Source organism: Euphorbia lathyris, chromosome 10, assembly GCF_963576675.1.
Source record: "Euphorbia lathyris chromosome 10, ddEupLath1.1, whole genome shotgun sequence".
NCBI lineage: Eukaryota > Viridiplantae > Streptophyta > Magnoliopsida > Malpighiales > Euphorbiaceae > Euphorbia > Euphorbia lathyris.
The window spans coordinates 30,094,436-30,108,797 of NC_088919.1; the positions used below are offsets into that span (position 1 = coordinate 30,094,436).

Genomic DNA, 14,362 nt, shown 5'->3' on the forward strand with positions numbered 1-14,362 from the left:
TCTCAACATTTATTAAAGGAAGAAATCACGATGAAAAAAACAACTCAACTCAACACACCCAAGCAAAACTCTAACAAATTATCTGTAGACTTCAGCAATTTAAAATTCTCAGATTCAGTTTTTCCTCTTTTCAAATTTATTTCTCAGTCTCTAGACATTCCGTTTAATTTCAATCCAAGCACATCTTTTCCTTTCAATTTTATTTTGTTTGTTCTTAATCATTTCTGTAAGATCGGTGTCGTTTTGATAACCGAATCCTTTGAAATTTTAGGTCTATTTATTCCTTACAGTCGTTTGATATTTAAAAGTTAGAAAACGCACTCAATTTCATTCCATGGTTCGAGAATACTATAATTCTCTGGCACGCCCACAATTTCCCACAAAAGAACCAAACACAGTGTAAGAATTGTCATTATCAAGTTCTTTTATCTGGATATAGAACAAAATTTCCTTCCACGTTTAATTGGGAAATTCCCAAAATAATCAATCGCTAATGAAATAACCATTGAAGCTTGCTCACAATTCAAGGACGCTCAAAAGAAAATAATTACTGAAGATTCAACCAATGAATTAACATTTTCTAATATGAATCTCTTGTCTATATTTTGCAAAGCGGCAATCCAGAATGGGAATGATATATTACAAATAAAGCTCTAAGACAACTAAAGCCTGCCTGGTAGTAGAAAGGTACTTAAGAATCCAACTACCATCAAACTCGTTGTCAAATGCACCAAGGCTTCACATCTATAATACCACATCAAAAGCTAGCTAGCTATAGCTCTTCAGAAACAAATGTAGAGGAAACTCTGTATGAAAGAGGAGGTAGTACAGAAACCAATCTGAACTGAACTGAAGAGCATTACAACGTGAATCCTGTGCCCGCAACTGTTGTAAATTCAACCAACCATTTTACAAAGCCCATCGCCGAGAAAAACGATGATGATAAAATAAACAAAGGCAAAAAAATTAAATGATAAACGCGGCGAGTAGAACTATACCCGGTATACATCCATCCCCTAGTCAAAAATCCTGTTATGTACTGCTAAATTACACTGGAGCTGCATATTTGGTAAACCACCAATCTCTAAAACCAAGGATTAGGAGCCAAGCAGACAAGAGAAGAGAAGAGAGCTCAGAGGAAGAAGTATATCCTACAAAACCAATTACCTACCCCTACATAAATAATCACTTTGAGCTTCATTTGTTTCCTTCCATTCAAATTCTGCCCACCCGTTTGTCTTCTGCGATCCTTGTTATCGTGACATCTGATTCATCGTAATAATGTGCAAGTGCAGGTGGAGGACCCATCAGCTCTTCCCTAATTGTATATTTTAACTGGCTTCTCAAAAGTGTGACGATTCTGCATTTATTAATCCAAACAATGAAAAGAATCAGACATGTGAACCTATATTACATGGAAACTGAAACCGAAATTTTTGTTTCCTACATTTGTAAAACATATAAAAAAACGGAAATGTGGGGGAACATGTAAATAATAAAAATACAGGGGCGTGTCTATTAAATTTTCAAATTATAAGGATGTATGCTTAATTTTTTTATTTACACATGAAAAAAATTACATACAAGTCACATTGTAGAAGATGATATAGAATATATTAGGGATTTTTACTGAACACGTGATTAGCATTGATCCACACATTACATATAGGGTAACGAGTTTACAAACTTTAAGAAACCTGATCCAAAACATTCCATACAAGTTCTTAAGAAACCGGTTTCCAAAACTGATAAGGAAACAGGACACGCTTTAGGATCAACGTTTTCGTGCAACATAGATGTAAACACATTCTGTTTAGTTTTCCATCAGATACCCAGAATGCATTAGAAATGTAGAATTAAAATATTCAAAGTATATGCACCTGATTTACTGCATAAGACCTTTTGGGTGTATTATCAGAATGCTCTAACCCGAGGTACTGCTCCCATGCACCATAAACATCTCTTCTCTGAAACAGTAAAACAACCAATTTAAATATCTAGCAGAAATAAAATAAAATACAATAACCGCTAAGTAAAAAAAATATTGAAAAAATGCACCTGGAAACGGGTGAACACTATGTCAGAATCCTGCAGGTACTCTGGACGACCCAGTGACAGAAATGCAAATTTCCACTGACCAGTGATGAGATGGAGATGGAAACGAATTTAGTTGAAATTTATGAACGACATAAAAATACAGCACATTTCACAACAAGTGAGCTACCAAAGCATATAGTAATAACAGTCAAAGCCTCTTCCCTGCTTTATGTATGTGCATGCCCATCTATTTATTATTAGAGGGAAGGAAGAGTTTACCTTAGCAAATTCCTCATCAGGAACCTGCAATTTCTTCTGTATCCGCAATTTAACTTCAGCTAGAGTTTCACCTTCATGGATGACTAAGAAAAATGGCTCCCCAAAATTCTGCACTTGCTGGGGATACAAAAAATAATAGCAACATTAAGCGCTAAACAAAATTTGGCATTGATGTTAAAAACTAGATGGCAGAAAACAGGGAAGCTCCAGTAATTGATTCATAAATGTTCAAGTACCATTTGATTCTGAGCTGTCTCCTTCGTAAAGTGATACACATGAATCAAGCGATCATGGGGACCAAGATTCTTTTCTTCTTCTGGTATCTATAGATAGAGAGACTCAGATGTCAGTGTCAACTTAAGAACACTGCTACCAACCATTGGAAAATAATTTAAATAATACATTTGCCTAAGCAACCTTGATTTATAAGTAACTGACGGTCCCTTTTCAGGTCAGCTTTGCTTACTGGGCAATAGCAAAAAGCATGCCCCAGTAGCAAATAATAAATTATAATCCATATCTCTAGTATCCAATATGACTTCTAAGTTCTAACAATGCAACTGTATGTAAAGACTACAAAAATGATAAGACAAATCATAAATCTACCCTGGAGAAAACTGGGACTACCGAGATAATTTACCCACTGTTATCAGAATCTTACTATGAACGAAGTTTAGGAAAACTAGATAATAACTACTGCAGCAGATTCCAAATTGTAGTTTAGGAAAACAAGAAGTCTCTCTAAGGAAGGAAGGAAATAAATTAGTGGAAAAGAACCAATAAGAAATTTAAAAAATAAGAAATAAAATTAATTATAATTAAACCTTAACAAATCAAAACACATTAAAATATGACTTTCCAATTTCAAATCAATACGCAACCTATTCAGAAAATGTCTTCGCACTTTGCTTTGTCGTGGTGCAACAACAGATGATGAGAAGCAAATTATCTTCATCACCATTCATCAACTCGAACTTGTTATCAACTCGAACTTGTTTCATTCCATCATTATCAAGTTGACAACAAGGCAAAAAAACAGTGTCAAAAACTCAAACTCTCCATCTCCACTAAGTTATTAAACATAGTCCGATTTGTGCATTAGTTTTATTAGGATTGCATTTGTATTACGTTTGAATTTTAAGTAATTGATTAATATGATTTCTTTGACATTAAAATTGCATTTCTAGACTAATATTTGATAATATTTTAAGTTCAACATGGTAAATATTTTATTTTTTATGATATTATGAATTTGAACCGAATCTTACAAATCGATTTGATTCACGAGTCGAATCTCTATTTGACAACTATGAATTTACCAACTGGAAACTATTCATGGGCTTCATACAAGATCAAATTAGTAGCCATTTTTTGCGGAACACAAGCCGAGTCTACATAACTTCAACAAAATTCAACACTCAACGACCACCCAAAACAGGTGTCTGCCAGTACAAGCTTGTAGGAAAATGAATACATATTTGACAAAGTGCATCAACACACTTGAGAAGTTACAGGAAAGCCTCACCCTTTATGCCATGAGCATATTCAAATGCAATTCCAAACTTCTCTCACTCACAGAAATGTTTACCTTAAGACCTATTTGCACATGCACCTACGACCAACACACACTTGCATATCCATGCAAGCCTAAGTTCATACTTCCAACTATATCCAATGATAATAAGAGAGGCAGGAGTTTGAATCCACTTGACTATTAACACACTATTCCTTGGACACAAAGCAAAAAGATCGACAAAAAGTACTTTACCTCCTCAGCGCGCAGTGTCCAGTACTGGTCATTTATATTCTCAATTTTCTCATTGGGAGGAAAGATCTGCAAAGGCAAGGAAGCAGGACCATTGAAAACTCAAATCAGAGTTTACAAATGGTGCCAGGAGTACACCTTAACAAATAAATATCAAACTACATAGAGGATAAAAATTTATACTACCCATGGAAAATGCCGATTGATTTGGATTTTTTTTATAATATAATCAATTAAGGAGCTTCTATATAAAAAGAAGTGATACATCAGCTGCAATGCCTAATATACTGCACAAGGATTATTGCTTGTGAATCGCAATAGAAAAAGGAAAGGAAACTGAAGTTATATATTAGTAAAATCAAAGACACTCCAAGCATGAATTCGCAAATCCAGTGATTATTGAACATGGCAAGACCAGTATCAGTCTACTACTATCCACAATCAAGTAAATAAAGCCATTACCTTGTATATCTTATGATAGAAAACTTCAAGAAGTCGAAGTTCTGCATTAGGATGAGACAAGTCGACCTGTTTCAAGGACAATGCCATTCAAAAATCCTTGTTGTAGTCAATGGTACAAGATAAGGAGCATAAACAGAGAGAGAAATGTCATAAAGATGTACTTTCACAAGTATGCACCCCTAAAAACCGTCTATCTAAGAAAGACTAATTAAACAACATTAGTAATAAGGCACTTCCCAAATTATAAAATACTTGCTAAATCATAAAAGTAGCAAAAACAGGAGCCTTAGCAACCATTACATATGCATCAGCAATTGCATAGCTGAAGTGGACAAAGGCTACTTTTACTAATTTATGGCTTAATTCATCTTTAGCCCCTTGTACTTGTCCAACAATGGCAACTGCCCCCTGTACTTTGACAAAGTTCTATTTACCCGATGAACTTGCTTGAAATGACCAATTGACTCTCTAAATGGTACTTATTAGCCCCCTGGACTTTCTTAAAGTGATCTATTACCCCTGAACTTGCTTAAAGTGCACATATTTCAACTTTTCCAAAATCTCTCCTTACTCCACCACGTGGATTTTAGGGGTTTAATAGGTTACTTTAAACAAGTTCAGGAGGTAAATTGAACATTTTAAAAGTATAGGGGGCAATTGACTTTTTTGGACAAGTACAGAGGGCTAGGGATGTATTAAGCCTTAATTTATTGATTTGTATTTTAAGGATAAAAATTTAACTTTATCCTTTTATTTGTTATTCTTACCTTTGTTTTAAGTTCATTAATCACATCCCCCACAGTGCTTTGTTTAGGTAACCTAATATTATGAATTACCACCTGCAAACAGTTACAGAATGGTTAGAATATTGAGTCAAAGAAAATACAAAAAATTGGACATGGAAAATACAGTAACAATGAATTAACACTCACTTCATCTTTAATAGCATGATGGAATGCAACTTTCAGATTTTTTAAACCTTGCAATTCTGGAAGTGGAATGTCCAGAACTTCATAATACAAAATATCAGATGTCTGTGAAAGAATAAAACCATAAGATCATGAGATGCGTAATACCAAAGCATTCAGAAATAGGGAGCAATTTCTTAGTTTATGGGCATCTACCTGATTGTAGTGAGCTAACATATCTGACAGATGCTCAACTCCCCGATATTTAACTGGTTGGGGCTTAGGCTGCTGAGAGTAGCAGTTGTGAGATGTTAACCTAATCTTGGATGGATCATCTAAACCAATTTGTCGAGCCACCCTTTCAACAACGTCATCATATGTATGCAGTTTTGACCTTGAAAAACACCACAAATAGATTATAACAACACTAGAATTTTCAGAACTGAGAAAAAACAATGTTTGGGATACTACTTACAACTCCAGACAAAAATCATCATCCTTTGGTCTCTCTAGAGAACGGAAATGAACTACCTGAAAAAAAAAATTGTGGAAGAATGAAATAGACAATTTGCATGCAAACTAAAGCTTTAAAGAATTCAATATGTTATGAAAATGGATGAGTTGAACTTTTATTTTTTACATGTCATATAACATAAGGTAGCCTCAAGCTCAGGAGCATTCTTATTAACATAACAACCAGATATAATAAGTGCCGAGGTTTCATGATAGCATATTCACATGTGTCATATTTTAATGGCCGTCTGAAGATTATACACAGGTAGCTTACTTGACGATTATGCACATATTCCAAAAATGAAGGTACATCTGGGTATCGACAATCTTCTTCACTCTCTACAGGAGTAGATTTCTGAAAGCAAATTATATCCCCGTCCTCAATCTGAAAAAAAAAAAACTTCTCAATTATTATCTCAGTAGAAACTACCTGGAAATTTGCAGAGGATCCAGTGCAGAAAAGAAATAAAATACCTGACTTAGACGAAATGAGGTCCTCTTATCAAGGTGTTCACACATGACACATGGTTCAAATTTTATTTCCTGAACAACAAAATGCACAATTGAGAATATGTTATCTGAAAAGAAATATTTCATATACTTGATGTGGTGCTTGTTATCAAGCTGCAAACAAACTGTCAAATCTCAATCCAAATTTACTGGTTGTCAAGCACAAGTTTTACATATGCATGAATGCATTTATGATAACAGGAGATGGTAACTCTGACAAGACAAACCTCATAAAGTTCAATCTCTTCATCAGGTGCAAATCCAGCCATTTGATTAATCTTTGATAAAATTTCCATTGGCTTGCTAGAGCTCTTCACAAAAAGCCTACCAACATATCTGAAATCATGGGAAAAATATATACAACGTCAAAAGGAATTAAATAGATTCACTGAGATAACTAAGGGAGTAAGGGGTGTTTTCAGCACCGTAATTCTCCTTTCTCTGGATCATAGAACTTGAAGAAAAGAAGAATATCTTCTTTGGTTTTGTCTGGTGGAGCAATAGGATGTAAATCCTGAAATTGCACATAATAAGTTAAGTTTTTAAGGGAAGGAAATGTAAAACAGTGTTAAAAATCAAATCATTGATATGACATCACCAGTCCAAGCTCTACTTCCAAGAACAACTTCAATTCTGCATTGTGTGCTTTATTTGACACCTCCCTCAGTTGTCCAACCTATATTCACAAAGTAACTATCAGAAGACTGCACATTTTCAAAATTTTCTCTAATCAATATAATGGAGATCAAAAACTTTCATCAACCCAAAAAGGGTAACCACAAATTGATCACAAGCAGGCAAATCCAAAGCATGTTTTCAACTAAAACTTCAGAGCTGACAGCAATAAGCCCGGAAAGAAAAGGCATAAAATACTAGAATGTCTGGAATCTAAATAGTTCTCTAGATTTTCTTGCTCAATTGCATAATGAAAAATGTCAGACAATATGCAAACGAAAATCTCAAATAATTAAGATATATGCAATAATACAACCCATGCCAACAAAAACTGTGGTTTCTGGATTAATTACAGATTGTGCTTCCTCTTGTGGTGTCAGCGGTCTGTTGGGACGATATGTATGGTTCTGTCGCTTAGCCCATATCCAGAAACGTTGAAATTGGACTGGTATGCCAAACTCTTTTGCAACCTCCTCCTGTACATCAAATATATGTGAGAAAAGATAAAAACTTGTGGACAGAATATACTGAGCAACAGGATGCACATCTGAGAAATCTTAATTCAGCTATCAGCCAACACAGGCAGGTGTACAGCAGAAAAGGAAAGGAAAATAACAAGTAAAAAAAGCAGAGAAGAATAAACTAGGAGGGGAAAGAGAGGGAGCTTAGCACTAAAAACATTTGTAGCTGTTAAAAAGAATATTACAGCCAAAGAAAAGAGTACCTTAAAATGGCTAAATGGCGTCTGCTTCTGGATACGGAAATTCCGAACCTTGTCATGATCCACGAGATCAAAATATATATCTCTTCCAATCTGTTCTTTGAGGTCTTCATCTCGAGCAACCTAGATGGAAGAATCAGAAACTCTTCAACTTAAGATTGTTACTAGGAAGAACTGCTCATAATGTAGAAAAGACGTTTTAGGAACGTTTTCAATATGATTTTTTTCCTGTATTTTCTATGAGAAATGCGAGATGAAAAAGGAACCCCTGGTTGATAAATAAATAAAAATGACAATAGAAAAACCTTTATGATGGTATAAAGGTGGGCTTGAGCTTTATATCTTCTCTTATCTTCCTTCTCTTCTTGTTCTTTCTTCAATCTAATCTGGAAAACTACATGCATGAGTCTATATCTACACACATCTGAAGACTCGGGAAAAAGAAACACAAGAAAGTTACCCTTAGGTGTTCAGCAATGTCTTTGTCATCAACATTACAGATTATTTTGTCCTTGTCGCTTTCACGAATATAGACAAGCATGTATGCATTTGAGTATTTTGTGAACTTAAATGGAGCATTATTGAAACCCGGATTTGTCTGTGGTAGCTGGTAGCAGGAAAAAAAATGTTAATCAACCATTAATCTTTAGATATCACTCATTAGTTTAATGCTCTCTTCTTCGATCAAAGTTTTGAATTACATTACCTCTTCCTCACCACCATACTGCTCCTCTAATGCTCTCTTCATATCCTCCTTTGTCACCCGCTCATCATCAAATTTGAACCTAAAACACTAACACTATCATATTGTGGCAAAATACTGATCCATATAGTACAAATCAACTAAAATGAGCAGGCTCAGATCAAGGAAATCATTTACAACTATGCAAAAGCACTTCGTTTGAACCTGTCCATGTAACTGGTAACTAGGAAAAAAAAAGAAAAAAAGGCAGAACCCCCTGAGAAAGCATCCAAATCACAGCTCAAAAACTTCTTTTTTACAATCACATAACTAAAGAGCTCTACATCCCCCTCCCCCCACACAAAAATACTGTAAGCCTGTAATAAAAGATCACACAAGGAGTAAGAGAAAATATGAGCATGCACTTACACAAGTGCATGACGCTTGTGCACATTCATGAGAGGGCAAGAGAGAGAATGGGGAGTTAGAAATGCAGAACTATTTTCATAATTTTTTAACACAGACAAGACATACCATTGATCAGAAAGGGTTGGTCGGATAAAAGCATAATAGTGCCCACCATGCACTCCTCCGCTATGGACCAAGACACTGTATCAAAAACAAGAAAGCAGAAAAATGTTAATGTACAAACTCAAATAGTATAAATAAGCACACATTATCCCATAGCTACACAAGAAAAAAAAATTGGTAGGCATATCAGCTGCTTTATTTCATCTTTTTGCTGAACATGTCAAGTTTTCAGCAGGCCAGTATATACGAACCTTATTTTCCAAAGAGGCTATTTACAGAAACAGTAGCTAGAAATACTAAATAAAAGAATGAGGAAAAGTAGATTAACTATCTCTAAGCATGTGATTGTATATGAAAAAACAAATGGTCTAAATAAAAATAACCTAACTTTGCTTAGAAAACAGGTATGGAACAGTAAAATAATAACAGAAAACTAGGCAATATGGGATAACCAAGGGCTGATAAGACTAGAAAAATAAACTACAATTGCAAAGGCTGTGGTCCCTGCAGTGTTGGCTCTTAAGACCTAACACGGATATAAAGCAATTTAATGACCAATGCAGATAAAAATAAGATGAGCAGTTCTAAGCAGAGCAAGGTGAACATGACTATAAAGATAAGGGGCTTTTCTAGGCATAGTAGCCAAATATTATAAGTCCAAAGTTCAACCTGTACAAAAGAAAAAGAATTGGTTTCAAAAAAAATCTGTACAAAAGAAAAACAAGTTCAATGCATAATATGAGGGACCAAAATGAATACCTGTGAAGCGTGTACAGGTTACGAACACTTCTGTCTGCTTCTGGTGATAAATATTTTCCATTCTCTCTATCAAGGTCAAGTTGGAGAGGGAACTCATAGCGGTCATTAATCTACCAAAAAGAAAAGGTAAATCCATATAGTGGGTAGAACCATTCATGCATGGCTAAGTAATCAATCAAGCTAAGTTCAATTACAGCATACAATGCATGCAATACAGGAGAAAACATGTAAACATTTAGCATAGAAAACTAATACGGACCTTCACCATAGTATCTCGCATAAAATCATATTCAAACCGCTTCAATTGCAGTTGAAGTACAGGAGGAAAGTCAATAAATAAGACACCCTTTTTAGCATCCTGCATGAAATAGAATCAAAGGACTCTGTCAGAACTATGCCAAAAATGAATCAATTGCCAAGGAGGAAAAATAAAGTAAAAATCATTTAACATAAATTAGGTTATAGCTCAACTAAACTCACGGCAAGGACTCCGATAGAGCATCATAACATACAAGAAACCACAAAGCGTGACATAATGCCTAACTCATTTCTCAATGAATTAGAACCCAACGCAATGGATACATTTCCTTAGGAAGCTGACAGAACATCAGCAGTCTTTCTTCTAAAACTAGCTCAAATACAGCCCCAGGCTTTTCCAAACACCCAACTATTTCAAGTTGAATATATACATGTATTGTATAATGGATGATGCAGGTATAAAAGATGTACAGTTTGGCACAGCAATCAAGTATTAAAAGGAAAGAAGTCAAATAAGAAATTTGGGGGACTAATAACATTGCAAGTTTATCCATATATGAATCAAAAGGGTGACCACCAATCCACAAGATGGAAGGACAGTTGAAAAATTAACCAGTTTTTAATGTTTGGATATTTCGAAGCATAGGAGATTGATTAATCTTTTCAAAAATGTTGATAATGTGATGAAGGCATAGATTACTTATCCTTCCTTGTTCGTACTCATACAAACACATGGAATTCCCAAAAAGCAGATTGCTCCGATCTTTTTCCTAATCCTTTCGAATTCCTCCATCCAACCAAAGCATGAAAATTTCTTTAGAATATGCACTCTTCTTAGACCAAGGAAGTTTTCAAATTTGGCTACCATATGGCCATAGAAACTAACCTGCAAACCATGTTCTTCAGCATGATATTTGTTATCACCCTCAAGTCGTTCAACTTCTACATATTTGTCAAAAGAGGCATAAACATCCCGACAACCTTTAACATCAAGCTGGAGATCTGCCATGTAGATTTATAAATTCAGCATCCTTGGAAGAAACTTCAATAGCACGTGATGAAAAGATAAATTAAAACATAAATACCATAAAATGACTCCTTTCTTGTAGATTTATAGTCCACATTAATGCACTCAATATAATTCATGTGGTGACCCTCAAATAACTGCTGAATTGTCCCCTCGACAACAGTCCCCTACACCAACATAAGAAAATTTAATAAGTCCATCAAACTAAAATATGCACAAATGATGCTAGCAGTAACTACCTTCATTTTATCCTCTAGTTTCTCACAAAGGACTCTATTTAGTTCTTGCACATCATGTTGCATGAAGGAGTCATACGTATCCCATCCAAAAGATTTTGTCAATTCCTTTGTTGCAACACTGGTGTCATTATATTGCAGCTTATAGAATAGACTCTGTAGAGCCAAAGGAATGCTTCCTGTAGGCATGTCATTCTCAGTTGTTGGCATGTGGTACACAGCCTGAGACGCCATTTATGGTTAGTGATTTTGCAAAATGATATATCAATTGAACCAACGTGAGCCTAGAAACTTGTGAGCATGCTGACCTTTCTAAAGTATGGAATATGGTAAAGTGTCTGCAAGAGAGAGTTCATGTAACATGTTGCTCCTTGGTTCTTTAGTCCTACATAACCAGTCTCCTTTTTAGAGTCGTATGACCAATAATCAAGAACCTTGCGCACAGCAACTTCAGCTTCAACAATAACTGTATCATTCACAAGATATCCTCTAGTGGGATCATAAAGATCACTGAGGGGCATAAATGAGGTAAAACCCCAGTCGCTCTCTCTTGCATTGAATTGATGTTGTGTGTCTGCAATTTTTTGATAAATAAAAATATGGTTATTATAAATATCCGAAGAGAAAATAACTTGATTTTCAGATGCTGCAAAATAACAATGTAACTCAACAGTTATGACAAAATAACAGGCAGCTCCAAACAACCAGACTCCTTGCCTGTTTTGATGAAACATGGAAGTTTAAGGTAAAATGTGATTCCACCACTACCGTAGAATGTAACTACCTTCCCATGTAAATGATAAAGTAAACAAGTCACTATACAGATAAAATTGTTAAAATCACAAGGCGAACTTGTGGACCATATGGTCTCATCACAAAGGTGAAAGATTAAAGGGCGTGGCGCATAATGGTTTTCTGTAGACAAAGATTACAAGTCTAAATATATTGAATTTTACTGACAAAGTCCATATACTCCAACATCGATACATTTCAAGCATCTTTGCTTGTAAGACAGTTGATTCTATTGCTGATAATTGCTATCTTGGAAGTCTACCACTAATCATAAATCTATAATCTATAATAAGATTTAAAAAGAGACTATATATCACTAATTACAATAAAGATTAAGCACTAATTGCTTAGACTTCATGCATAACAAACATGATTCAATCACAAAAAAAAACCCTTAAAATAAGACAGTTTTAAAATATCACAGAAAGAAATAAACACATTGACAACAAATATACCTTTTCTAATTGAGTACTTGTTATGGGCTTGATTAACCACAGCCAAGCTGAATTGTGCATATCTACTCCATCCATATGGCAATGTAGAAGAATCTGCAACATCTAAGTACATAGACAAGTGGTCTACATTGTTTCCCTTGGGAAAAATAAGTATCCGCCTGCCAAAAAAATATCAATAAAATTTGAAAATAATCATGAGCAAACATAGCAATACATCTTGCTGCTAATAAAAAAAGTTCAATACCAAAACAAAACTGATTTATCAACTACCATTTATAACCGCCAACCACAAATACATCAGAATAGTGCTTCTTAGTATTCAGTCTTGAGAAATTCTCAATTGTCCATGTGAATTTCATTGATGGAGGATCCTCGACAGGTTGATTTTCCACAGTACTAGCAGGCTCCACTTGTGCTACTAAACACATCAAAAAACAAGCAATTGAGCAGTAAATTCAAAACTTTAGCACCATAAGCATTCAACCAAGCCATATTGCCACACTACTACCATAATGAAGCAACAAAAAATTGCAGATCCACTTGATCACATGATATGAATTAAAAACCAAAGAATTAAAGCAAAAATGAAACTCTCTAACCTTCCATAGGCTGCGGACCCTCAACCAAATCTGAATGCGGTACAAGCATCTCCTCGTCTTCTTGCTGCGAATCCAAAAACATCCGAAATCAAAGCTGTGATCGAGCAAAACACTAGCCGTATAACACTAAATCAAAACCCTAGATACACAAAACACTATCAAGAACAACGAGAAATCTCTCTCGTAACAAAGTAAATCAACGGCCTTCCAATCTCTTCCAAAAACCTCAGACGATTCAAATAATAAACCTAAAAAAACAAATGCAAAACAAAACTAAATGATAATTCCTAACAGAGCTACAAAATTAGAGTGTTCAGAGGAGAACGCCAAGTGGAGCCCTTACATCTAACGGTGGTGGAGTCATCATAGTCATGGGCGGAACGAGATTAGCCGTTCGATCGGCAAATCTGAGTCTCGTCACCGGAAGAGGAAGGAAGTAGATAATGGAAAAATAAGAGCAAAAAATGAAAGAAAAGAAACAGAAAATACAGTGGGAGAGATAAATAGAGAGGGAAAAGAAGCGAAAGCGGGCTCTGCAAGGAGAGGGACACTCGCGAAGGAACAATATGGCTACAAAGAATTCCCAAAACAAAATAAAAATAAAAATAAAATAAAAATAAAAACTCTAATGAATAAATTGATGGATGTATTAAATAACCTCAAATTAAAAGAAAATATCTAAGTAATTATAATTTTTATAACTAATTATTTTCTCTCTCTCTTTCTCCAAGCGATGACCAAGGCGATCGTGAAGGTTAAGGGGGATGGATCGGTGAAGGCGGCCGGCCGGCCTTTGTCGGATCTGGTGGTGGCGGGGGCGCGGGCGGGGTAATGATTCCGGGCTCGATGAGGCGTGGGCGGCGGCGGATGATGGGAGATCCAAGGGATCTCCTCGGGGGAGGAGGCGGAGCAACGGGATTCGGAGGGATCGGTCTAGGGATAGGAACAGATCGGAGTGGGTGGATGGTGGGGAGGCGGATCCGGTGGGTTCGATGGGGGGTGCTAAGGGTGCGGCGGTTCCGTTGGGGGTTTCTAGGGATGCGGCGGCCGATCGGGGGCTGTTTGGTGATGGTGCCGTGGCCGCGGCCCTGGACTCGTTTGTCGCGGGTGGAGGCGCGCAGGACTCCGGTGTGGTAGGGCCGCTTCCGGTGCT

At 35.9% G+C, this 14,362-nt stretch overlaps 1 protein-coding gene across 2 annotated transcripts; it reads right to left on the reverse strand.

Annotated features, from left to right (window-relative positions):
• Positions 1-530: 530 nt before the first annotated feature.
• LOC136208940 (ubiquitin C-terminal hydrolase 12) lies at positions 531-13,768 on the reverse strand. 2 transcript variants are annotated; one of them, XR_010677326.1, is made up of 33 exons: positions 13,553-13,768; positions 13,210-13,273; positions 12,881-13,028; positions 12,611-12,768; positions 11,672-11,937; positions 11,367-11,585; positions 11,186-11,294; positions 10,987-11,102; positions 10,102-10,200; positions 9,843-9,952; positions 9,087-9,161; positions 8,577-8,655; positions 8,331-8,477; positions 8,176-8,256; positions 7,874-7,993; positions 7,503-7,625; positions 7,073-7,150; positions 6,900-6,988; positions 6,702-6,810; positions 6,439-6,507; positions 6,239-6,349; positions 5,927-5,982; positions 5,668-5,845; positions 5,476-5,577; positions 5,311-5,382; positions 4,544-4,609; positions 4,085-4,150; positions 2,553-2,639; positions 2,317-2,433; positions 2,059-2,133; positions 1,881-1,967; positions 999-1,360; positions 531-885 (listed from the first exon to the last, which is right to left on the reverse strand). XR_010677326.1 is itself a non-coding variant. In XM_066000238.1 (32 exons), the coding sequence occupies exons 1-32, from the start codon at positions 13,580-13,582 to the stop codon at positions 1,319-1,321; spliced, it is 3,348 nt and encodes a 1,115-aa protein (XP_065856310.1). In that variant the 5' UTR covers positions 13,583-13,768; the 3' UTR covers positions 531-1,318. The 2 variants fall into 2 exon arrangements, 1 of the variants encoding a protein (XP_065856310.1); XM_066000238.1 differs by having other exon boundaries at positions 531-1,360.
• Between the last annotated feature and the right edge of the window lie 594 nt (positions 13,769-14,362).

Bases quoted from the DNA above. Each gene is read 5' to 3' on its own strand.
- LOC136208940 (XM_066000238.1), bottom strand. From the start codon at position 13,582: ATGACTATGATGACTCCACCACCGTTAGAT. The intron at 9,953-10,101 runs GTCCGTATTAGT...TCTTTTTGGTAG, and splicing joins TGCGAGATACTATGGTGAAG to ATTAATGACCGCTATGAGTT. The intron at 6,989-7,072 runs GTGATGTCATAT...GTGCAATTTCAG, and splicing joins TGGAAGTAGAGCTTGGACTG to GATTTACATCCTATTGCTCC.